At 48.3% G+C, this 24,317-nt stretch overlaps 1 protein-coding gene across 2 annotated transcripts in view; it reads right to left on the bottom strand.

Moving 5' to 3' along the window:
• Positions 1–24,317, bottom strand: part of TTC7B (tetratricopeptide repeat domain 7B) — a 2,178,739-nt gene that overhangs the window by 1,316,031 nt on the left and 838,391 nt on the right. For both annotated transcript variants that reach the window (XM_069637452.1, XM_069637451.1), the window contains exon 9: positions 993–1,130. In XM_069637452.1, coding sequence (XP_069493553.1) covers positions 993–1,130 — 138 coding nt within the window. The remainder of the gene's footprint in view (positions 1–992; positions 1,131–24,317) is intronic.

Below are 24,317 nucleotides of genomic sequence, written 5' to 3'. Positions count from 1 at the left end.
ACATGTTCCATCTCACATCCCATCTATCAACTATTTGTACTCCAATGCAATTGTTTCAGCTTATAGAGATGGTGCTAAAGCGCCACCTAACAGACAATGCAAAAAATACATCGAGGCCAGTTTGCATTATCACAGCCCATTATCTCAGCCTTTGCAGAGTCAGGATCACAAGTCGCTGAGGTCCATCCAGAAGCCTAAAGGTGCCGACAAAGCACTCAAGCAAGACCACAATATTTCTCTAACCTCCAAGTACTTTCCACAACACTTACTTGCACTGGCATCGAACTCCTCATGTTGGAGTTCTATTCTTTTCCCTTGCATTTTGTCAAGCGCACACCTACCACAATGTGCTTTCTTGGTGCTGAACAAACTTGCAAATACACATACAATGACATCCTATGTGCATAAGCACAGGGGTTCCATAACAGGGAAATTAAAAGATTGTCTGTGCTTCCTCCACTGCTATACAACCTGTAAAGCAACACACCCTACATTGGGGAAGTGCAGTTAACAAGCCTATTGAAGAACTTTGACTGTTGAGTTGTGCAACACAACTAAAGGAAATAGATAAGATACAAGCGACCTCTAGTATGTTGTGTAGCTTGGCAACAGTGCCTGTAGATAAGAGTGCAACATAAACAAATATTATACTACCCAGTATAATACACTGGACAAAGGCACCACTAAAGACAAGGCTGATAATAGCTGCAAGGTTATTAACCATATAGTGGAGGCGCAAAGTAACAAAAGAGATTGGAATACAAAGCCATCTGTCAAAACAGCTGACTTTGTAAACAGAACTATTTCCAATGAACAGCAGACCTTTTGCCAGAAACAATGTGCCAGCTGATTAGAGATAGAGAGACTGAACACTACATGAAGGAGGCGAATGCGCCTGATCCATTTTTTCCCAGTTCTGGCTTAGATAGGATATGAATTGCCCAACACCCTGGTCCGGGTCATCCACGGTGGGTGCAAGAGTTCAGACTTACCTCGGATAACATTTCATACTGACCCCGCCTTCCAAGAGCGATAGTCAGCAGGTCGTAGACCACAGTGGCGCTTTGTAAACTGATGAGGCGATCATCTTTGTGTTCTGGAATCCTACTCAAAACTGCGTCCCTGTTAGCCTGGAAGGCAACAGAGAAAAGACTCAGTTTGTCTTATAATTACATTTTAGCATTTCAAATATTTGCAGTGTGCTTTTTACTTTTGCAAGCACAGGACACTCACATTTAAAGACCAGTGGTTCTGCTCATGGGCACTCAAATAATGAGGCAATGATCTCACGCAACATACAAACCAAGACTACTTTTAAAATCTCATTATTTCAGACCACACAAATTAGACTATAATGTCACATAAAAACAAATTGCATAATCCAACACAACATGAAGAGCACCATCAATTATCCTAAGAGGCTTGCACAGGTTTCCAGTCCAAGCACAATTGACCTCTACACTGAAACTGCTGACAATCACTCACAACCATCCACAGGCACAAATGATCCATCTACGCTCCAACATCCGACGCTGAAGCTGTCCTTTCGGCATCTGGACCCAGCCATCCAGAGCTGGCTTTGTGGAGAGCAGTGCAAATAACATGCAGCCTTCAGGAAACAACTCAAGACCTTCTGGTCCATAAACAACTACAAGTAGTGCAGAAGCCTCAACTTACCAAGCAGCCAGTGTTTTAGGTGGGATTGAACACCAGATAAATGCATAAAACAAGGCATCAATTATCTCAAAACCATCTACTCGAACACATACCTGTGCACTGTCAAATCACGCCCTGTTTTAGGTTTTAAAAAAATGGAAGGTACACCAGTAAACCTTGTGTATCCGGTCCCCCCAAAGGGGGCAGACTCCTGTAACACAACTGTGTCCCTAATGGCATTCACAATCATATTTGTTTTCTAATTTAAAGAATCCCAGATCCTACCAAAGTGCCACCCGGTCCCACACTTACCACTATCCTGTCCGACAGTCCAGGATTTACTCTCCTCTTGGCTCACTCAGGGTCCCCAGACAACCCAAGTACAATCCCCCCAACAGTCCTCAGCCTTCCGTCCCACTGACAATTCCTGGGTGTGCACACAGTCTACCCCACTGTGTCCCTACTTTAGCCCTAATCATTCTTAGCTCTGACTCATGGTTCAGAGAAAGCTAGGGGAAGGGAACCCCACTTTCCGAGAAGATTGTGAACTGTGAAATAAGGCAAGTGTGAACCCGACAGTGGGACGCCGCAAGAAAGCTAGGAGAAGGAAAACCCTGCTTTCTCATGAAAATGAGCAAAACATGAACTGTGTTAGAAATGCATGAACTATGTTAAAGAAAAGCCATAGTGAACCCGATGGAGGGAGGCCCAAGTTGCAAGGTTGAGCTCAAGCGGAGTGAACTGTGAAATTGACAAGAGTGAACCCGGCCAAGGGTTGTCCACAGTGGGAAGTTGTTCAAAAGGACAATAAGACTCAGGAAAACTGCAAGCTGTATTTGAAAGGCTGTAGTGATCCTGCGGGCGAAGAGCAATAGCCCAAAGTGCAAGACAACCAAAATACTTTGTTAGTTTTTGGTCCAGCAGGCCTTTTAAGGAAAGAGACTTGGCCCTTGAATGTTCTTGTATCGTTGAACTGGAATTGTGAGCCTGGTGCTGGAGACGCCCAGGAGTGTGCTGTGCTCAGGAGTTCTGTGTCCCATGCTTGAAACGTGGGTAAGAGAGACCCAGCCCTACCATCCTGACTTATCATTTTGAGAACGCTTCTTTCTTTTCTGGTGAACATTTTTCCACACTTTTGGAAACTTAGTGGTAAGGATTGGCAATATTTTTTTTTAGTATAGGCCCTTTTGATTTGACAAGACACTACTAGGACTGCCTTATTATTTGATGGTCGTAGCTTGCCCCCATTTTAGATTTGGGTTTTGATTAGTCGTTTTTCTCACCCTTGCATACAGATTAATAAACCCTTGAAGTGTGATCACTTGTGTCTGTCTTTACCGTTGCCACCATGAGTTCCTTGCACTGCGCACCGAAGGACCTGGCCCTGTGTGTGGGCCTGCAATTGGATTGGATCATCCCCTGAAGCCGGGGCCACCCCTGTGAAATCTGTTGAGCCTGTGGAATGGCTTGAGCACCCTCTCCCTACCACCTCTCTGGCCCAATTGCTGTTGGCCTAAGCCCCCTTTATAGAGCTGGACACTTTCTGAAGATAGGAGTCAAGCACATACCCCCATTCAAACCAGCCTGTGGGTGAGGAGATACGTGGCTGTGGGCTGCGCTGGGGTGCTCCGAACTCGCTGGAGTGAGGTGGGTGCCCGTGTTCTGGGGACTGGTGGGGAGCTAAGGGGCAGCCCTGCTTTTTGGCCATTGGAGTGACTAGCTACCCCCAGCCCCCACTCCTGGTCCCGACCTCGGCTCATGTGTTACTGGAGGATTGTCTTCCCTAGAGATATCCAAAGCTGGACCTAGGACAAAAGCAGGGGACATTAAAACTGTCCTGGCCATGCAGGACAGCAGAGGTAAGCAGGCGCAGGCAGTCTGGATAGAGGTTCACTCTCCTGTTCCTATGAAAGACCCCCTGGATTCCTCTTTTACTAAACTTGAACTCATGGATATGCTGTCCACTCTAAAACAAATTAACAAGGGGGGGTCCTGGGAGTTACTCTGCCAGACATTAGTCCTGGTTACAAGAGACTTCCCAGAGTCTTTAGCACACTATCTTTCGCAGAGAAGAAATATCCCAAACATATCAGTCTTTGTCCTACCCTGGGGCAGTCCAGCACCGAAATGCTAGGCAATTCTCCTCCGAACAAGAGTACCAACAGCATCCCCAGACACGTGTTTCGGTCTGGTTGGACCTCATCAGTAGGGAGGAGCTGTGCCCCTCTAAGAATAGTGAGCAAGGGGTCCAAGTCTGGATTCCCCTAGTAACGTAGGGTGAGACCCAACGTTACTTAAATATGCAAATTAACAAGGGGGGGTCCTAGGAGTCCCTCTGCCAGACATTAGTCCTGGTTACGAGAGACTTACCCAGAGTCTTTAGCTCACTATCTTTCACAGAGAAGAAATATCCCAAACATATCAGTCTTTGTCCTGCCCTGGGGCAGTCCAGCACCGAAATTCTAGGCAATTCTCCTCTGAACAAGAGTGCCAACAGCATCCCCAGACACGTGTTTAGAGACCCAAGCTACTCCTCACTGATGAGCCCCAACAAGGGCGAAACATGTTTGGGGATGCTTGTGGTCTCGTGCAGAAGGGATGTGGCCTAGCAGTTCTGGCTGGACTGCCCCTTTTGGGGTGGGGCCAAGCCTGATTTGCACATGGTCTTTCCCCTTCTGTAATGGCCTGGCAGGTGAAGAACGGTGGTCTGGAGGGTTTCCCAGAGCAATGCCAGTGGATAACATTCATTCTAAACCTTCCAGCCATCACCTCTTTGTTTTCACTCTAAAACAAGACATCATGTCAGAAAGAAAATCCACCAAGGAAGCAGTGACAAAATTGATTGCTGATCTCAACTCCCACCTGTCTGGACTGAAATCTCGTATTTGTATTTGTATTTGTTTTATTTATATAGCGCAGACCAGGCCCAAGGGCAACCAGGCGCATATCTTGGCAGACAAGTTACAGGTATGACATATCATCTCAATGGTACCAACAGATTGAGAACAAAAAATATACAAAATATACAATTGACGTTACAAATCAGGGCAAAAGGCAGAACAGTAGTGCCATAACAAAGCAGAGCTGGGCCCCAGGAGGCCCGTCCAGAGTCAGAGGAGCAGTTGTTCGTGAGATGTAACTAGCCAGAGCTTGGCTTTGTGTTTGAAAAGGTTAGATGATGGTAGGGTTCTGATAGTGAGTGGTACAGTGTTCCAAAGATTGGCTGCCAAGACAGGGAAGCTGGCACCCCCAGCAGTTTGAAGCTTGAATCTAGGGATCGCAAGACCTTGTGATTGTGCCGATCTAAGTACTCACGTTGGTATATGTTGAGTAAATCGTGAAGCTAGATATGAGGGGGCCTGGTGGTTAACACGTTTGTATGTAAGGGCCAGTGCTTTCAAGGAGATCCTTTGGGCAACAGAGCCAGTTGAGGTTCTTCCTGGTTTCTGAGATGTGGGCAGATCGGGGGATATTAAGAGCCGCTCTAATGGCATTATTTTGGGTAGTCTGAAGTTTGTTGAGATTACCCTGGTTAGTGTCTTGGTACAGTGCATTGCAGTAGTCCAATTTGGACATAACTAAGGTCCTGGCCAGGGTAATGCAGTTCTGGGCGGTGAGGAATGGGCGACAGGCTGAGATCAATTTACAGGTGTAGGCAGACGCAGCGGCAACTGCATTAGTTTGTCGGGTGAGAGTCAGGGAGGCGTCCAGGTAGATACCCAGAGTTTTGGTATCTTTAGAAACTTTAATTAGGTTACTGTCAATGTTAAAGGAGCTAAACAGGGGACTCAGTTTGTTAAGTCTGTTGCGTGCCTAGGATGAGAAGCTCAGTCTTGTCATCGTTGAGGCACAGCTCGTGCTGGGCCATCCATGCTTGTATGACAAGGTAAATGTCATTAAGGGCTTTAGAGTCAACAATGTAGTCACCAGTAATGGGTATGAGTATCTGGGCGTCATCAGCGTAATTCGTGTAGGTGACGCCCAGATAGTCAAGCACATCAAATAATGGTTTGGTGAAGACATTGTAGAGAGTAGGGGAGACACAGGACCCTTGCGGGACTCCACAAGGGACTGGTGTAGGGTCGGCCGATGCGGTAGGTGAGAAAACTCATGTGCCTGTTGTCGAGGAATGACCTAATCCAGTTGGATGCGTTGTCAGAGAAGTGGGCAGCGGACTTCAGGTGCCGACATAGTATTTGGTGATTGACCAAGTCGAAGGCAGCGGATAAGTCCAGTAGTAGTAGAAGGGCCAGTTTACTGTTGTCTTTAAGGTCCTCAATTTGAGTTTTGAGGTCAAGAAGAGCTGTTTCAGTCCCATGTTTGGGTCTGAAACCAGATTGTCTTGAGCCGAGGAGGTTATTGGTTTCTAAGTAGTTTTGAATCTGCAGGTATGCTGCTCTGTCAAGTATTTTGAGTAGGAACGGTACAGTGGTAATAGGTCTGTAGTTAGTTGGTGTTTCGGGGTCCAAAGTTGTTTTTTTTAGGAGGGGGATAACCCGCGCGTCCTTTAAGTTGTTGGGTACCGTTCCAGTTAGGAATGAGAGTTGATGAAGGTGGTTATAAAAGGAGCGAGGTCATGTGCCGCTACCTTAATGATAGGTACTGGGCAGGAGTCACCTTGGCAGTTAGAGGGTTTTAAATTGCGAATGTTGTTTTCGACCTCGAGGGTGGTGAGTGGGGTGAAGCTAAAAAGGGTGTGAGTAAAGGGGGCCGTCGGAGTGGTGTAAGGTTTAGTGGGGGGGTTGGTGAGTAGGGTAGTTTGTTTGGCGTTAATTTTCGATTGCAGGGTGGTGATTTTATTAAGGAGAGAGTTTTGAATGTTGTTACACCATTTACTGTCTTTGGTGCAGGTGTCGGGAGCGAGGGAGGGGGCTTCCAATTCTTTAAGGATTTCAAACAACTCCTTAGTGTTGGATTCTGCTTGTATGATACGTTGGTTGTAGGTCTCCTTTTTGGCTTGTAAAATCGCTTCCTTGTAATTGTGGGTGGTGATGATGAGGCGTTCTTTGTTAGGGTCACATGGGTAGCTCTTCCAGAGTGATTCAGCCTTGCGTTTTTCTTTGCGTAAGGCTCTTAACTGCAGGGTGAACCAGGAATTTAAGTGGGCTTGTTGTTTAGCTTTCCGTAGTTTAAGCGGTGCTATGCTATCAACGGCTTTAAGCAGTGTTTGATTGAAGATGTCAACTAAGACTCTGGGGTTGTTATGTTGGGACACACATTTATTCAGGATAGGAAGGATGAGTGGGAGTAGTTTGTCCCTGGTGATGTCTTTTTTATTCCTTGTGGGAATGGCTGGAGCTATCGTGGGAGTGGTGAGAGGGTTGCTCGCTGGTAGGTGGAAGATGATGATGTGGTGGTTGGACCAGGCACAAGCGTGGTTGGAGTTTATGGTCGTGTTGCAATTGAGGTCAGTAATCCAATCGAGCGTTCTGCCCTTAATATGGCTAGGTTCGTCGATGCGCTGTTGGAATCCCAAATTAGCTAAAGTGGTCGCGACCTCAGAAGCCAGATGATCCTTGGTGTCGAGTAGGCCAAGGTTAAGGTCACCTAGAAGCAATACCTGAGAGTTGGGTTTGGTATTGACAGTCAAAATGGCCGTGATCTCATCTATGAAGGAGCCAAGTGGTCCTGAAGGTCTATAGATAAGGTGGATAGTTGCAGTGTTGGTTTGAGATAAGGTGAGTTTCACGGAGAGGGATTCTGCAGAACTGAGCTCAGTGTTGGGGATGATTCCAAGTGTGATGTTATTTCTATGTATGAATGCGACTCCGCCTCCTTTAGATGTTGATTGTCGGTCAGCTCTAATGATAGTGTAACCGTTGGGAATAGCGAGGGAAAGAAGTGGGCCAGAGGCTGCGTGTAACCAAGTTTCAGTGATGGCCACAAAATCGAGGTTATGGTCGGTGATGAGGTCGGAGATGTCCAATGCGTGGGCCGTAATAGATCTGGTGTTAACAAGGGCACCCTTGAGTTCTTTGGCAGAGATGGTGCTGTGGGATGGTGGTAACTTCTGTGTATTAGTGGTGGTGTGTGCGCGCTGAGTGCAATGGGCACGGGGGGCACGAGGCAGTCTGGATCCGAGTCTAAGATTCCTGACTTGGATAGTGCATGGTTGATAAGGTGTGGGTTTAGTGGCGAAGTGTTGGAGCCATAAGGCAGGGTCATTGAGGTAAGGGTTACTAAGGGGCATTGTAGGATATTGTAAAGTAAGGTGGTGAAGGTCGATCTTAGCGGTGCTAGGAGTGGGGGGACAAAGGGATGTGGCAATGATGAACCCTACGATGATAGTGAGAATTAGGTGGCTGGCAGTTGGCAGAGGCAGCATGTCGTGATCCAAGTGCCCTAGCCGTCTGTGCGGTGGTGTAAGAGTGCACTGGAGGGAGCGTATAGGTGTTCTGCGCTGGGCAGAGGTAGGATCAGCCAGGAAGTGGCAGTCCTGTTGCAGCTTGCTAGGGAAGGACATGTACAAAATGCAATCAATGACTAGAAAGGCAATAGTTTCGCTAATCTTGGTAGGTCAGTACATGCGCAAAATGCAATCAATGGCTAGACAGGCAATGGTTGAGCTAATCTTGGTAGGTAAGTACATGCGCAAAATGCAATCAATGACTAGAAAGGCAATGGTTTAGCTAATCTGGCTAGTTGAGTGCAGCACGTTGCGAGCAGTTGGATTGACATCAAACGCTGAGCGAGTACTGAACATAAAGGATGGTGCACGACGTACATATGAGCATTTACACGAGGCGGTGAATCATAGCTAGAGTGTCAGCGACATTGAAGCCAAGGTATGGGGCCACGCCCATGACCACGCAGAACTGGCAAAAAGAATGGGGGCCATTGAGAAACAGCTAATCTGGGCCGAGCATGAGGGCCTGGAAAATCAGGCAAAAGAACAAGTTACTTTTTTACTTGGTAATGTTTTTTCAATGGGATGTTCCTCCGACATATTCCACATCTATGACAGTAATCACCACAGCTATGCTGCTTCGGAAAGTTTTTCGCCGTCTGCATCCTGCGTCGATGATGTCGATACACTGTCCCTCGAGGACAGCGTCGAGCGCCGACGTCACCGGATGTTATATGTAGGACACACGACGCCCGTAGCCTCAGTTGTAGTTTTTTCCCAAAACATGTGGCACCGATCTTCTGCCAGTATGACTACAGAAAGCCTTGCGGAAACGTAAGCTGCAATCGCATAAGAAATTCTGTAGAGGGGCAGGCTGGGAGGGTGCGATGTGGAATACGGAGGAGGAACAACCCATCGAAAGAACATTACCAAGTAAGAAAGTAACTTGTTCTTCAAGGGGATTGTGTCTTCCGACGTATTCCACATCTATGATAGACACCCAAAGCAGTGCCAACGTATGGAGGTGGGAAAAGAATTTAGAATGCCCAAGGACCTCCTTACCAAAGGCCAAATCTTGCCCATGGATAGAATCCAGGGAGTAGTGTTTTACAAAAGTATGGACGGAGGCCCATGTGGCTGCTTCACAAATATTACGAATGGGAACACCCCTCTGCAGAGCAGTGGAGGCAGCCACACCCCTAGTAGAATGAGCCTGTAAACCCACCGGAGGGTCCTTACCCGCCAGACGGTAGCATTCAAAGATTGTCAAGATGATCCAACGGGACAAGGTCTGCTTAGAAACAGCTTGACCCAAACGCCTTCCAGCGTATCTTACAAATAGCTGATCGTCCACTCTGACCCGGGACATGCGTGAGATGTATAAACTTAAAGCTCTCCTAGGATCCAACCTATGGAACATCTCCTCTTCCTTGCCAGGATACGGAGGAGGATAGAACGGCAGAAGAACTATCTTCTGGCTCAAATGAAATTCCGACAACCTTCGGAAGAAAAGAAGGACGAACACTAAGGACAACCCTGTCCTTATGAAACACCGTGAAAGGTGGCTTGGCGGATAGTGCCTGCGACTCACTCACTCTGCGAGCGGAAGTAACCGAAACAAAAAATACAGTCTTAAAGAACAACAGTCTCAATGGACAAGAATGTAAGGGCTCAAACGGAGCTCCCATCCGGAATTTTAAAACTAAGTTCAAATCCCAACCGGGCACATGGAAAGGTGACTGAGGAAACACATTAGTTAGCCCTTTCAGAAACTGAGAAATCAAAGGAATCTTAAAATAAGAACACTCCTCAGACAACCCTTAATGGTACCCACTTGCAGGCCCGTGTGGGCTAATGAAAGCAAAAAAGACAGAACCACAGGAATTGAACAATGAAAAGGATCCACATTCTGTACCCTGCACCAGTCGCAGAACTTTCTCCGACTGCAATGGTACAGGGATTTTGTCGCTGGCCTTATGGCTGAAAGCAACACCTCCATCACGTCTTCAGGGAGGTCCCGATCCTTATACCTCAGCCTTTCAGATGCCAAGCATGAAGGCTGAGGGACTTGACCTCTGGATGGAGAACCCGACCCCCCCTCCCGGTAGATCAGATCGTCTCGGTAGGGAAGACGGCGTGGAGGGCAGATGGACATGTCGAGAAGGTCCGGGTACCACGCTCTCCTGGCCCATGCCGGAGCAATGAGGACCATTCGGGAACCGAACCTCCGTAACCTCTGCAACACTTGCGGAATGACGGGAACTGCAGGAAACGCATACAGCAGTGGGAATGACCACGCCACTACGTACGTGTCCCCTAAGGCTCCTCTTGGAGGAAGTTCCCGTGAGCAGAATCTTTCACACTTCCGGATGACACTGGTGACGAAGAGATCCACTTGAGATCCACTTGTGGGGTCCCCCAAAGGGTGAAGATCTCCAAAAGAACTTCCTGAGCCAGCTCCCACTCGTGAGAGACCGTGCTCTGCCTGCTCAAAGCATCCGCCGCCGCGTTTTCATCTCCGGCCAGATGAACTGGTGAGATTGAAATTTCCTGCTGGATGGCCCGGAACCAGAGCTGCAACGCCTCTCTGCACAGTGGGAGAGACCCTGCCCCCCCCCTTTTTGTTGAGGTAGTGCATGGCCACTGTATTTTCCGTCATAATCAGGACACTCTTCCCTCGCACAGATGGCAGAAAAGCCTTTAGGACTAACCTGACGGCCCTCAGCTCCAACAGATTGATATGGAATTTGGACTCCGACGGAGACCAACGACCGCTGACCGCCAACTCGTTGGCATGAGGTCCCCATCCCGTGAGGGATGCGTCCGTTACGATCGTTACCTCTGGCCAGGGTAGCCAAAACAGAGCTCCCTTCATCAGATTGCCTTCGACGGCCCACCACCGAAGATCCTGGCCGACCGAGGGCGGCACCTGAATGCGATCCTACATCCTGCCAGAGGACTGAGACCATTGCATCTTGAGAGGCCACTGCAGAGATCTCATCCGCAGCCTGGCCTCTGGCACCAGTAGAATGCAGGATGCCATGAGGCCGAGCAACCTCAAAAACTCGAACGCCGGGAGATTCATGGGCATGTTGAAACTTGTCCACCATCTGCAGACTGTGATGAGCCCTCACCTGGGGAGGCGAACACTGCCCCAGGGATGTGTCGAGCACTGCTCCATTGTACTGGAGCCGCTGGGTAGGTGTCAAATGAGACTTCTTTAAGTTGAGGGCGAAGCCCAGCTTGTGAAGGGAGTGGCAGGTGACCCACAGATGATCCAGGGCTTGCTCGGGAGAGCACGCCCTGATCAATCATCCAGGTAGAGGTAGACGTGAATCCCCCCTTTCCTGAGATACGCTGCCACCACCACCATTTGCTTGGTGAAGCCCCTTTCGGGCGGAGGTCAATCCGAACGGCAGGACCCGAAACTGAAAATGCGAGTCGCCATCCGCGAACCTCAGGTACTTCCTGTGCTTGGGATGAATCGGCACATGAAAGTAAGCATCCTTGAGGTCGAGAGACACCAACCAGTCCTGAATTTGAAGGGCCTGGAGGACTTGAGAGAGAGTAACCATCTTGAACTTGTCCTTCCTGAGGAGCTTGTTCAAACCACGCAAGTCCATGATGGGTCTCAATCCCCCCAGTCTTCTTTCAGGATCAAAATATATGGGGAATACCATCCCTTGTTCCTCTCCGCTACAGGCACCAGTTCTACGGCGCCTTTCTCCAGCAGGGATTTGATTTCCTGCACAAGGAGCAGATCCAGACTCTTCAAAGAGAGCTTCCCTGGTGGATTGACGTGAGGACTCTGCCGGAAAGGAAGACTTTAGCTGTGGGCTATGATCTCCAGAACCCACACATCTGAAGTAATGGCATGCCATTCTACAAGCTGCTGCACCAGCCTTCCCCCAACCGGTGAACCATGGGACATGGCCTCGTGACTGAGCGGAAGCGCCTATGGCAGTGCCTGAGGGCAAAGAGGAAACTGCCCGAGCGGTTTTGGCACCTCGAGTACCTTGCTTTCCACCTCTGGTACTCCTACGTTGGACCCTTTGACTGGCAGCTCCCCTCGATCTACCAAAGGAAGAGTAGTATCGAAAGGAACCTCCTCTCGATTGCTGTCCCCTAGGACGAAAAGGCGGAGGTTGACGTACTATTGCGCTCAACGACTTCACTGCAGCTTTGGAGGTCTGCAACCTCTCAAGGCTCTCGTCAGTCTTGATGCCAAATGGCATGTTGAGAAGCCGGGACTGTACATCAGGAGCAAACCCCGACTTCCGCAACCACGCAAGCCTGCGCATCATGGTGCTCGCCGCCATGGACCGGCTGACACAGTCTGCCACGTCCAGACCCGACTGAACGGATTCTCACATGACATCCTTGCCATCCTGCACGAGGGCAAGAAAATCATCCCGTTCCTCCCCTTCGGGAATATGTTCAGCCGCCAAAGATAAACAATTCCACAGAGTGTGAGTGAATCTTGCCAAGGCACAAACGGAGTTGGCTGCCTTTAAAGCCATACCCCCAGAAGAAAATACTTTCTGCGCCCAACCGTCAAAGCGCTTATCCGGAGGGATGGTAGGGTACGCAGCCTGCTTAACTGGGGCCGTAGCCGCTTGCACCACCAAACTCTCCGGAGTGGGGTGCGTAGACAAGTAGCAGGGGTCGCACTGGCTGGATGGTATTTTTTCGGTAGCGACTTATTCACTGCCGGGAGACTCTCCGGAGCAGTCCAAGCTGCCACCACCCTTCTCTGTAAGGCCATATGAAATGGCAGCACTGGGTCAGTGGGCGGACCCTGGTCCAATATATCTGTCAGGTCATCCTGCAGAAAATCCAAAGGTGGAGCAGACCACCCCAAGTACTCAGTCACCCTACGACATGAGATGCCTCTACGAAGACTCAGCTCAGGCCTGCCAAACTCAACCTCCGGGGAGGTGTCCAGACCACTGGCATCATGCAAGGATTGACACAGGTCTTCCATCTGGCTATGACCAGACAACAGGTCATCACAAACCTCAGGAGGTACAATCCCCTCCTCATCTGATCCTTCTTCCACCTCTGAGATGTAATCCAAAGGCTGGAATAAATCCCTGGATGAAGGTACAGAAAAAGGCTCAAACACAGGCCTCACTGATTTACTCAGGGCCTTCCCTGGAGGTTCCACGGCCCTCTGGGCACCTCAAAAGGCGTCGATGGAATCGGCATCGAGCGAGGCGCCGACTACTTCGACAACGGCTTCGAGGCCCGAGCGTGTCCTTCGACGGCCTAGGCGCCGATGGTGTCGACGGCTTCCTCGAAGCCAGAGCCTCGAGAGAGTCCCTCGACGGACATGGCGCCGATGGCGTCGATGCCTTCTTAGAAGGCCTCACAGGCTCCAAAGCACTCAAGGGTGTCGAGGACCGGGACCTGGACCTGGCACGGCTATGGCGATCCGATCGGGACCTCAACGGCTCCCTAAGATCGCGCCGACCGCCCGAGCCCAAAGACGTGCAAGCAGTGGCTCTAGTGCGTTCTCTCGAAGGCGCGGACGGAATGGTGCCCTGCGATTCGAAAATCACCATCATCTCCTTGCGAAATGCGTCCCATTTCGCCGGTGATGAATGCTTGTTGGGACAAGCCACTCGCCGTCTGGTGGAGTCCTCGGACGAGGATGGGGAAGGTGACTGGTGACAGCGCTTCCGAGAGTGCCTAGAAAAGGCAAAGGAATGGCAGGACCCACTCTGAGAACGAGACCCCCTGGATTTACACCGATGCAGAGAGTCGCCCCTCAAATAGTCGGTCGAAAGACCAGCGGATTTCGATTTACAGGGCTTGGAAACCCTAACTACAGACAACTTCTTCCGCTCCCGCAAGACATTCGATGTCAAGGACTGGCATTTATCGTAGTCATCGGTGGCTTGGCTCTTGCCGAGGCACCAAAGGCAGACGTTGTGCTGGTCCGTCAGGGACATCTTGTAACCGCAGTCCCGATACTTCTTGAAGCCCGACTGCGGGGTAGAAGAAGACGAAGACATATTTTCACAATAACCAAGTTAGAAGAACCGATTCAACAGGAGAAGAACCGAGGCGCGCCGAGATTCCGAAGCGAACACATTCGCGGAAAAAACGGAACTGAGGCTACGTGCGTCGTGCGTCCTACATATAACATCCGGTGACGTCGGCGCTCGAAAATATTTCTGAAGCAGCACAGCTGTGGTGATTACGGTCATAGTTGTGGAATACGTCGGAGGACACAATCCCCTTAAAATAACATCTGGTTTTGTGGGGTCCCGTGGCATATACCAGATCTAGAGCTGGCCGAATATGTCAGAGACTTGTTCCGGGCCCTATCAGACCTCCCGGAGTACGCACATATCACTCAGGACAGAACACATTGAGTCTTTTCCTCTGCCCAGCAGCGTTGCAATCTCATACCGGACGTCCTCTCGAGGGTGCACTACTTCAGCAATAGGGGGCGAACATAGCGGCAGCCAGGAGGAAAGAGCCAGTGGAATTCCAGAGGGCTAGGCTTTCTCAATTTCAAGAACTGTCTCCACCTACTCTTGCCAACAGGCGGAAACTGCATGTTGTGTCGGCATGGTTGCAGTAGCGTAGAATACGCTGCCGATGGGGTTTCACATGTAAGCTGTTGTTCGAATATCAAAATCTGCATTATGCAATCAGCTAAGAAAAGAAGGCATCTGACCTAATGGAAGCCCTGCAAAGACTCATTAGAAGGACGACGGAGCCGAAATGGCGGGCGGCATGGAAACTGTTATTCGTGACAAATCCAGGAAGCCCAGGGGGGGACAAGACATGGCAAAGAAGTCCCATGAGACAGACATTGAGCCATTGCCTGCTGATCTGGACTGATACTTCTGAGTAGGCTGCCAGGTCGACACATGGGTGAAATTCTACAGTTTGTTTAGCTTTAGAGCCTCTAGCTCCAGGGTTTACAGAAGGTCAGGTTCACCGGTTGAGGTAATATTTTGTATGATGGTTTCTTTTAATGCAGTCTGTTTGGGCTCATGGGGGGTAATTCTACGCTGGGTGGCCAGAGGGATTGGCACCTGCTCATTTCTTATTCGATAGGTTCCAAAAATAGCTTGCTAGGTTCTTGCTCTTATTTTTTTGTTTTTTGGGGTTATGTCTCTTTTTCCCCCCATACAATTGATTTCTTCTGCTTCTCATGTGGGTGAGCTTGCCAGTGCCTCCTCAGCAGGTGCTTTTGGCACTTTTTATTCCCAGCCTGGGCCCGAAGGGACACATGATGGCGAATAACTACTTATTCTGTGTGACCCTGAACGTGCAAGGGATTCTTTCTCTGATCAAGCACAAGGCCCTGCTTCACAGGTTAGGTGCCCTTGATTCAGCCCTAGTCTATCTCCAAGAGACCCACCTGCTGCCTGTAGAGTAAGCCCACCACGGTAACAAAACATACCCCAAAGCCTATTTTGCTTCTAGTGGCCTAAAGCAGCATGGAATCGCCATCATGGTCTGGAAAGGCACACCCTTAAAAGTGTTGAGGGTGCTGATGGATGGGGAGGCGAGACACCTGCTTATCAAGCACTTTTGCTGGGACAGAAGATTACTTTAGCCTCGCTGTATGCCCCCAATGACCAACATGATGGGTTTATAGCATCATTCTCAGGGGTGTTGGCTAAATTTACTGAGGGAGAACTAATCCTAGGAGGGGACTTTAACTGTGTAATTGACCTAACAATGAGCAAATAACTAGCCCTTACTCATAATGACAAAAGGCATTTTTTAGCCATGACTACTCTCCTGAGGGAACACTCGCTCAGAGGCATGGCAGCTCTGCCACCCTGGGAAAAGGGAATACACCTTTTACAAGGCGGTCCACAAGGGGATCTCTAGGTTGTACATGTTTCTTATTACTAACACTCTCATTCCCACGATGGTAGGGACAGACATATACCCGAAAGCTCTTTCACATCATGCGCCCCTTAAACTCACTCACGATCTGGCCCTGCCCTTCACCCAGGCCCAACCACCTTGGAGGACCAACAACTTCCTTCTAACGGATGTTGCGGCAAACATTCACATAGCGGACGCAATATCTAATTACTTCCGAGAGAAGGACATCAGAGAACTCAATTTTAGGACTGTTTGGGATGCAGGGAACGCAGTGATTCTGGGAGTTTGCATCACATCAAATTATAATTCCCTCCTAAGGGCTAACATTCCTACATTATGGAAGGAAGCCAATGAGATGATACAGAGATGGGACATGCAAGAAATCTCGTGGTTGGGTTGGGTAAGTGCCGTTAAGATGTCCCTCCTCCCTAAACTCCTCTATGTTTTCCAGGCCCTCCCAATCTGTATCCCAGAGAGAGAGATCTATGTGACCTGTTAAAGGCAGTGGAGGCAGTTTATATGGCACTGGAAACGCCCTCGAATTTCTTGTAGGCTTCTCCAAGGTCTAGAGGCATGGGCGGTTTGGGGGTCCCATCCATCCAGAGGTAATTTGGGGCGGTGCAGATTTCCTCGATGCTAGACTGGACTCCAGAAGAAAGGACTCTGAAGTGGAAAGTGGAAAGAAATAGAGCAAACTTGTTCACCCTTTCGACTAGCCCACCTTCCTTTTCTTCCCAAGGAAGCTAAACGCTGGCAATAGAACCCCCTATTGACTACCTGCACTACACTACAACATTGGGATAAGGCTAGTGCTCAGAGAGGGCTTAAGGCATGGCTGGGCCCGCTTTTTCCGATGAGCCGTAAATCTGCATTTTCGCTGGCATGGATAGTAGGGAATTCACACAGTGGGAGTCTCAGGGCACCCTAAGATTGAAGGACTCAAAGACAATGCACTGCTCACATTCACAGAATGTAAAGAAATATTCCAATTGTCAGAGTCGGAATGGTTTTGCTATGCCCAAATACGGCATTGGGTCTCTCACAACACTGTTAAGCTGGCAGGTTTTCGCCCCCCTAAAGGGAATCAAACTCAAAATCTTGGAGGGGCAGGAGTCAGGCAAATGTTCCACCTGCTACCGCATGTTGGAAAATGCCTCCCCGGGGGAAAAGCTCTTGTACATGTCAGAGGACATTCCGGAGAAATCTTGGTTGAGGATATGGGCTAGGGCACAAAAAAGCTCCCAGTGTTCTCTAATTAAGGAAGGTGCTCTCAAGATCTGTTTTCGGTGGTACATGATCCTACAAAGACTACAGGTGATCCATCCTGATTACTCGTACCACTGCTGGCATGGCTCTGGGAAACTGGGGGACTTAGCACACATGTGGTGGCACTGTCCGATCATGAAAACTTACTGGCAGGAGATTCGCTACAGAATCAGAGACATCACAGGCTGCTTACTTCCCATGTGCCCGCTAACACTGCTTCTAGGGGATGCCCCGGAGGATGGCATGTTCCCTATGTCAGGCCCCAGGGCGGATCTCATCTCTCACCTATTGATGGCCGCACTTCCCATGTGCCCACTAACACTGCTTCTAGGGGATGCCCCGGAGGATGGCATGTTCCCTATGTCGTGCCCCAGGACGGATCTCATCTCTCACCTATTGATGGCCGCACTTCCCATGTGCCCGCCAACATTGCTTCTAGGGGATGCCCCGGAGGATGGCATGTTCCCTATGTCGGGCCCCAGGGCGGATCTCATCTCTCACCTATTGATGGCCGCACTTCCCATGTGCCCACTAACACTGCTTCTAGGGGATGCCCCGGAGGATGGCATGTTCCCTATGTCGTGCCCCAGGACGGATCTCATCTCTCACCTATTGATGGCCGCACTTCCCATGTGCCTGCCAACACTGCTTCTAGGGGATGCCCCGGAGGATGGCACGTTCCCTATGTCAGGCCCCAGGACGGATTTCATCTCACCTATTGATGGCCGCACTTCCCATGTGCCCGCCAACACTGCTTCTAGGGGATGCCCCGGAGGATGGCATGTTCCCTATGTCAGGCCCCAGGACGGATCTCATCTCACCTATTGATGGCCGCACTTCCCATGTGCCCGCCAACACTGCTTCTAGGGGATGCCCCGGAGGATGGCATGTTCCCTATGTCGGGCCCCAGGACGGATCTCATCTCTCACCTATTGATGGCCGCAAGGATAAACCGTGTCCACTCCTGGAAGACTCCGGAGGGCCTATGTATCTCATACTTTTGGATGAAGGTATGGGAAATTATAGCAATGGAGGAGTTAACTGTGCTCACATTGGATCGAAGGGACCTGCACCCCCTTCTAGGACTTTATCCGGGACAAAAAGCTCAAGTTCTTCTGGCCGCAGCTTATGAAACACTTCACCCTGGACTGAGGTGTGGTTGGAGGGACTCGGCAGATGCTAGGCCTACCACAACCTAACCTTTCGTGGACTGGCTGGGTTTGCACAAAAGGAGCCAAAGGGATCTTGATATTTGCTGCAACAACTCTGATCTGGTTTGTGTGGTTCACTTTTAAAAAAATGTTTCCTCTTCTCTTCCTTTTCTTCTGTTATATTTTGGGGGCGGGGACACGTTTGGTTGCTAAACTCAAAATGACATTTTGATGATCCAGCGATGGTGCTTTGCTCATGTGAATGTAATGCTGTGAACTGTCCAAAGAGATTACAATAAAAGAGAACTTGGAGAAACAAAAGAAGTTTGAATGCCACTGCTGTGCGGGCGAGTTGTGTTACATCCCAACCAAAAAGAGAATCCAGGGCAAAGACAGGGCCGAGCCACCATTTGTATCTAGCAACTTGCAACTGCCACGTCAGATGAATTCAGTCCAGTGAAGAGGGGTGAGTGGAAACGGCGCCATGAGCCTATCACCCACACACTGCTCTGCCTAAGTGCGCACAGTGATAGCCACCGGCCCCTGCAACGGAATGGCACAGATGCTGTGCCAGCTGTCGTGCTGAGGTTAAGTGATGCCAATTTAGCGTTTTGGGTTAGGGAGAATGCGGGGAGGATTGCAAACACACATCTCACATGGGCGAAGCGGATCACAGCCGGGGAGAAGGAGCTCTGGAGGGCTGACCTGGCAGACCCCCAAGCACTCATCACGCAAGTGACGAGGACACAGCTGCCGGGGAGTAGGAACAGAAAGTGGAACTAAGGATGAAAGGGCTGACCGGGCAGAGTCCGAACACACACCTCACAATCATAGCATTTAAAAATATAAAATTAAAATAATAAAAATAAAAAAAAAAATCACACATAAAAATGAGAACATTTTACGATACATACGTAATACACTTCGCCAATCGACAATTCATGAAAACAAAATTCACTGAAATGCAATAACTATGATCATAATATTTCATACTTTGGACAGAGTTTGTGTCTTTGCTATTTCCATTTGTGAATTCATGTTGTATTTCTACTAGTGCTTTAGGCAATGTTAAATTTAGAGATAGGTGATCAGATAGGTGATCAGAAGTTAAACATCGATCCCATAAGTATTATCTGGGAAAAGAAGTGTCAGAAGCCATAAAAGAGCTAAACTGGACCCTACACAAACCACACGTCCCATTACGTTCAATTAATACATTCTTTATAGTGCCAAGAAGTCCCTCATTACAGAAGCAGCGTGCGCTCTGTTGAAGGATGATCCCGAATCTCGGCCCCATCACTTTCGACGTTGGAATCAAAATCAGGAGAAAACGTAAAAGGGTCGAGAGTAATTTACATGAAGGACCGTGGTATAAAACCTCCCTTTTTCGATGGACCAAGGCAAAGTTTTTGTGTAGGCAGCAGAAGGCAACGTTCCCTTTATTTACTTCCCAAATAACGTTTAATAATTTATTTTCTTTACACTCGGCTTTGCTAGAAATTCGCGTATGTTGGAACCCAAGTCATTTGAAGATTGAAGGCCATACCGGTCCGATAGCACAGCGAGTAGAGCCCTTGCTTTGGCATGACATCGGTGCAGAGCCTGCTGATGCAGGTTCGAATCCCGGCAGGGCCAAACTCAGCCTTTCATCCTTCCGAGGTGGATAAATGAGCACCACACGCCTTGGGTAATAAAAAGCAGCGCTCAGATACCTGAGGATTCGTAGCGCTATAAATGCGAAATTATTATTATTTACAAATGTAACCACTTCTGGTACAGATTGAATAATGCATACCTCATTTAAGGCCTCAAACAATGAGTGTTCAAGTGGGGACAATGTTACTTAGTATATAACCTAACTTCTCTATGGTGGGGGTGCAGCGAGCATGCGATGGCTAAACTGACAGATTACGCACACACACACAACTTGGAGAAGAAGTGGCAGGAAAACGCACTGCCAAGGTGATGGGCTATGCATTTGCTGAGGACATGGGGAAGAAGCGAGTTTAGACGGAGCTCAGTCCTCAAGAAGGTTGACTTGCAAGAAACCAAGCAGGGCCAGCTTTAGGCCCAGGTCACCACATTAGCCACCGCCACGCAAGATCAGGGGAGTCTTTCAAGGGCTCCCCAGAGCTGGCGTGCTGGGTGAAGGCGCAACAGGCACCCTGTTGTAATAAAATGCACCCTGCCCTCGTGCTGGCGTCGGGTGCTTTTTAAAATTACAATACAGTACTGATCATTGCTGTATGTGGGACAGGGTCTGCCATGGCTGGGCTTAATGTGAGGCTGAGCCGGGGACCTGCCGGGGCCCCTGTTCTCACCACACAGCGGGTCATTGCCCCGCCAAGGCCGCAGCCGCGACGGGTGATGAGCCCGCTGTCATCAAGCCAGGCAGCTGTGACTGACAGAAGTGCAGTGATGAGCCCGCTGTCATCAAGCCAGGCAGCTGTGACTGACAGAAGTGCAGGGCAGTCACAGCTTAGCTCAAACTAGTTTGCATGAAGCTGAGGCTGGCTGGCACTTGTAAATCACAGCTCAGGAAATGCACCCCACCATTAACACCCCTTTGTCTCCACTCCCTGTTATGCTGTAACAGGAGTGGAGACAAAAGGGTGTTAACGTTTGACCCATTAACCCCATGGCTGAGACATTAGCGTCTGATAGACTTCACTTCAGGGGGAAAGGCCATAACCTCCCAGCCATCACCCCTTTCCTTTTGCAAATGACCATTGCTATTCATGCGTTATTTGCAAAAGGTAGATGTGCTGAAAGGCCAAATCTTTTTTTACCAGTCTTGTTATTATTTTTAAAAGCCCTAGTCCAGAATTCAAGGGTTTGGCTCTTAGCAATATACTAAAATGACCACTGTTTTCTTTCAAGTGCTGTCCTGGTTGCTTCCCCAATCTCCTGCTAGCAAGGGAGCACGCCATAATAAATCGTGAAGGTGAAACCCTGAAGAACGATTTATTCAGCAGATTGAGAGGCCGGGGGTGTTATTTGACGTTTTTGTACTTCGAATGTTTTAGTCCTTGAAGCCACACGTCTGCACTCTATCAGTGCACGCTGCACTACTCTGCACTATCTCATGTAATGGGTATAAATATGGAGTCAAAAAATTCTCCTGGGAACATTAACTCGCAGGTCCCAACGGAAGCACATAACCAAATTGTGCGACGCTTGGGCGAATCTTTTAATTTTGCGGAACCTCTTCAGATACTTGTGACTCCTAAAAGGAAGTCACCCAGCGGAGTACCCAGACGAGTACTGACTGCATTACCTGCACGCTGCTCTACCCCTGCTCCAGCGTGACTACATGATTCCTGATTCCAGCTCCTCCTCGGTATTCACTGGAAATACGTGTTGGATTATATGTGATTCATCTACTACTACTACTATAAGTGGACTTAAAGTTGATTTATTACTAATATAAGTGTGTTTTTTTGCCTCTAGAAATTAAGCCACGCCTCTTTTTTACGTTGGCAATAAGATTTTGGACGTGCACGCACCAAGCGGAGTACCCAGACAAGTACTGACTGCTGACCGCTGCACCGCGGTACAGCGTGTCAGTGTGAAACTCTGCTAAGAAATTCCAAAATCGACAGTTTTGTTCATTGTCGGTTATTCTAAACTTCCAACTCTACGAAGATATTTTCGAATACTCCTTGTGTAGCAATCTTCTGATTCCTGAGCCTCTCATTATCTCACTTTACGTGACAGCTAGTCATCTTGGCTCCAATTCAAGTGTGCAGGTATGATTCGCTTAACAGCGGGTATGCCCCGCGTCCCGAGTTTATCATCGCGCACTACTTCTAATAAATCTCCCTTGAACATGAGAGCTGTAAATCCTGGTCTCCCTTCCAAAAAAACTCTGGGATTCTCGCCAGATATATGCCATTTGTTTTGTGAATCCTGATCATCCGGAGTCACTTACGGCAGACTCAACAGTTAATACATTTTCAAACAATATAGCACTGTTGAATCAGCAGTTTGTGAATGCAAGGAAGCAAGGGCTCCATCTATCTGATAAGACAATGCAATGTTGCATATCCCTTTCCTCCAGACCCTCAGAGAATAGCCACTTTCACACTCCTTCCTACCTTCCAGAGTTCTGTATGGAACCCCAACAAAGCGCCCCTGAAATATCCTCATATGATACTACCTCGAAGGCCTTATACTCTAATATAGTGAAAACTGTCCCTACCAAAACAACAACGTTGGAGCATGTTCTAACAAAGCCCTCAGATATATTAAACCCATTACTCCCTCTTCCTCTCCCTCTTTCCTCTTCAACACAAATACCAGTCCCAAATGGTGCAAATTCGTTGCCTTTTGCTTCTGTAGCTGCTAATGTGTCAAACTCTTCTATACTTTCTAAAACCCCAGAATTGTACACTACGGATGCCCCCGAGGATATCATCTCTCCAAATGAATCCCAATCATCCTTGGTGGCCTCCTTTTCTAAACCTGTTGCACGTCCTTCATTTGGATTCCCATCAATAACCCACCCTGCTCTGGACGCGGCTTTAACCGCTATTAATACTAGTATTTTTTCTCTAGTCAAACTGTTTGAAGTTTTGGACTGCAGATCTGCGTCCCAGCAAGACTCACTACTACTATTACATCGGAAAATGGATTGGATTGCAGACCCTAACAACAACCACTGTGTTCATTCTGTTGAAAGGATAGCACCTCAACCTGTAATACCTTTGGAGTGTCCACCACTGGAGGAAGTCAATCCCATCGCTGAGTCAAATCTTGACTCACCCTTGGCCTCTAATTCGTTGGAACAAATTCCAAAATCTCCTGACGTACAAATCATTGAGAAACCTCTTTATGAAGTACTCTCCAAGCCAGGACAAATATCCAAATGAAGGAGAGGGAACCGAAAACGAACATCTCAAAACCTGAATTACTCTGGTCGTAATCCAGAAATTGAACAAAGTCTACCTAAAAAATATCCAAAAAACAAAAAATATCAAAAAGCTAAATCAAAAAAATTCATTGCTAATTTGGCTTCTTCTGATTTTGTGTCTCACGATTTGTCTGATCATAAATTAAACGACCAAAAGATCCAACTTTCTCCTGCGAGGGTTGATTCCGACAATATTTCGTCGGTTGTGGACATCTCTAAAGGTAAGAAGTCTATCCCTATACAACCAACTGCTTTTGTAAGTGAATAATTGAATCATGTTAATATGCATGATACTCATGAGGAACTCATGAACTTGTCTACTTATCCGAATGATCTGTTTGCAGAGGTGGTGCATCGGGGTTTACACAATACAACTAAACAGCAACCTGCTCAAATCTTTCATGTAAACTTTGATGCAAATTCCTCTGCGACTAGAACGTTAGATGAAAGGTGGAAATCCCTTCAAACCAATTTCCAGAGTCTATCTGGAAATTCTGATGAGTTCGTTTCTTCCTTACTAAATAATATAAATTCACAAGTAAATGATATACAACAACCAACAATGAAACACCAACAGGTAACAGACAGTTGCACCGTAACAGCTTCCTCAATGATGGGAGGTACACCAAAGAGTTTACCTCATTATGAAGACATAATCCATGATGAAATTAGACCTGACATTTATTGGCCAAATCCCCTCACTTTAAAAGACGAATGTTTAAAAATAACAATGTTTGATCGACTGCATTCAGATCCATTTCCTAATCGATCGACAGTCTTGCTAATAATGAATTCAATTCCAGCCTTGTCACAAATAAACACAAATGATATCACCTCATTATGGAATCTTTTTTCTGCACAACAAGATGTTAGTGCTATAGAGAAGATCAACGATTGTCAAGAATCTAATATGGAAAGAAAGATAAGAACTATATAACAGAGGGTTGCGGGGGGCGTGGCCTGGAGCTCATGGTGGATAGAGGCTGAGGCGCCGAGCTCGGCCGAGACACCGTATCTTGATCCTTTTTTGCTGCATGCAGACACTCTTCAGACACATTAATCACACACGACGGTAGCGGAACCGATCCCCAACGCGAGATGGCAACTTGGGAAGAAAATCGGAGCC

Source organism: Ambystoma mexicanum, chromosome 14, assembly GCF_040938575.1.
Source record: "Ambystoma mexicanum isolate Mex_15411 chromosome 14, UKY_AmexF1_1, whole genome shotgun sequence".
Classification (NCBI taxonomy): Eukaryota; Metazoa; Chordata; class Amphibia; order Caudata; family Ambystomatidae; genus Ambystoma; species Ambystoma mexicanum.
This window is presented reverse-complemented; position numbering and strand designations above follow the sequence as displayed.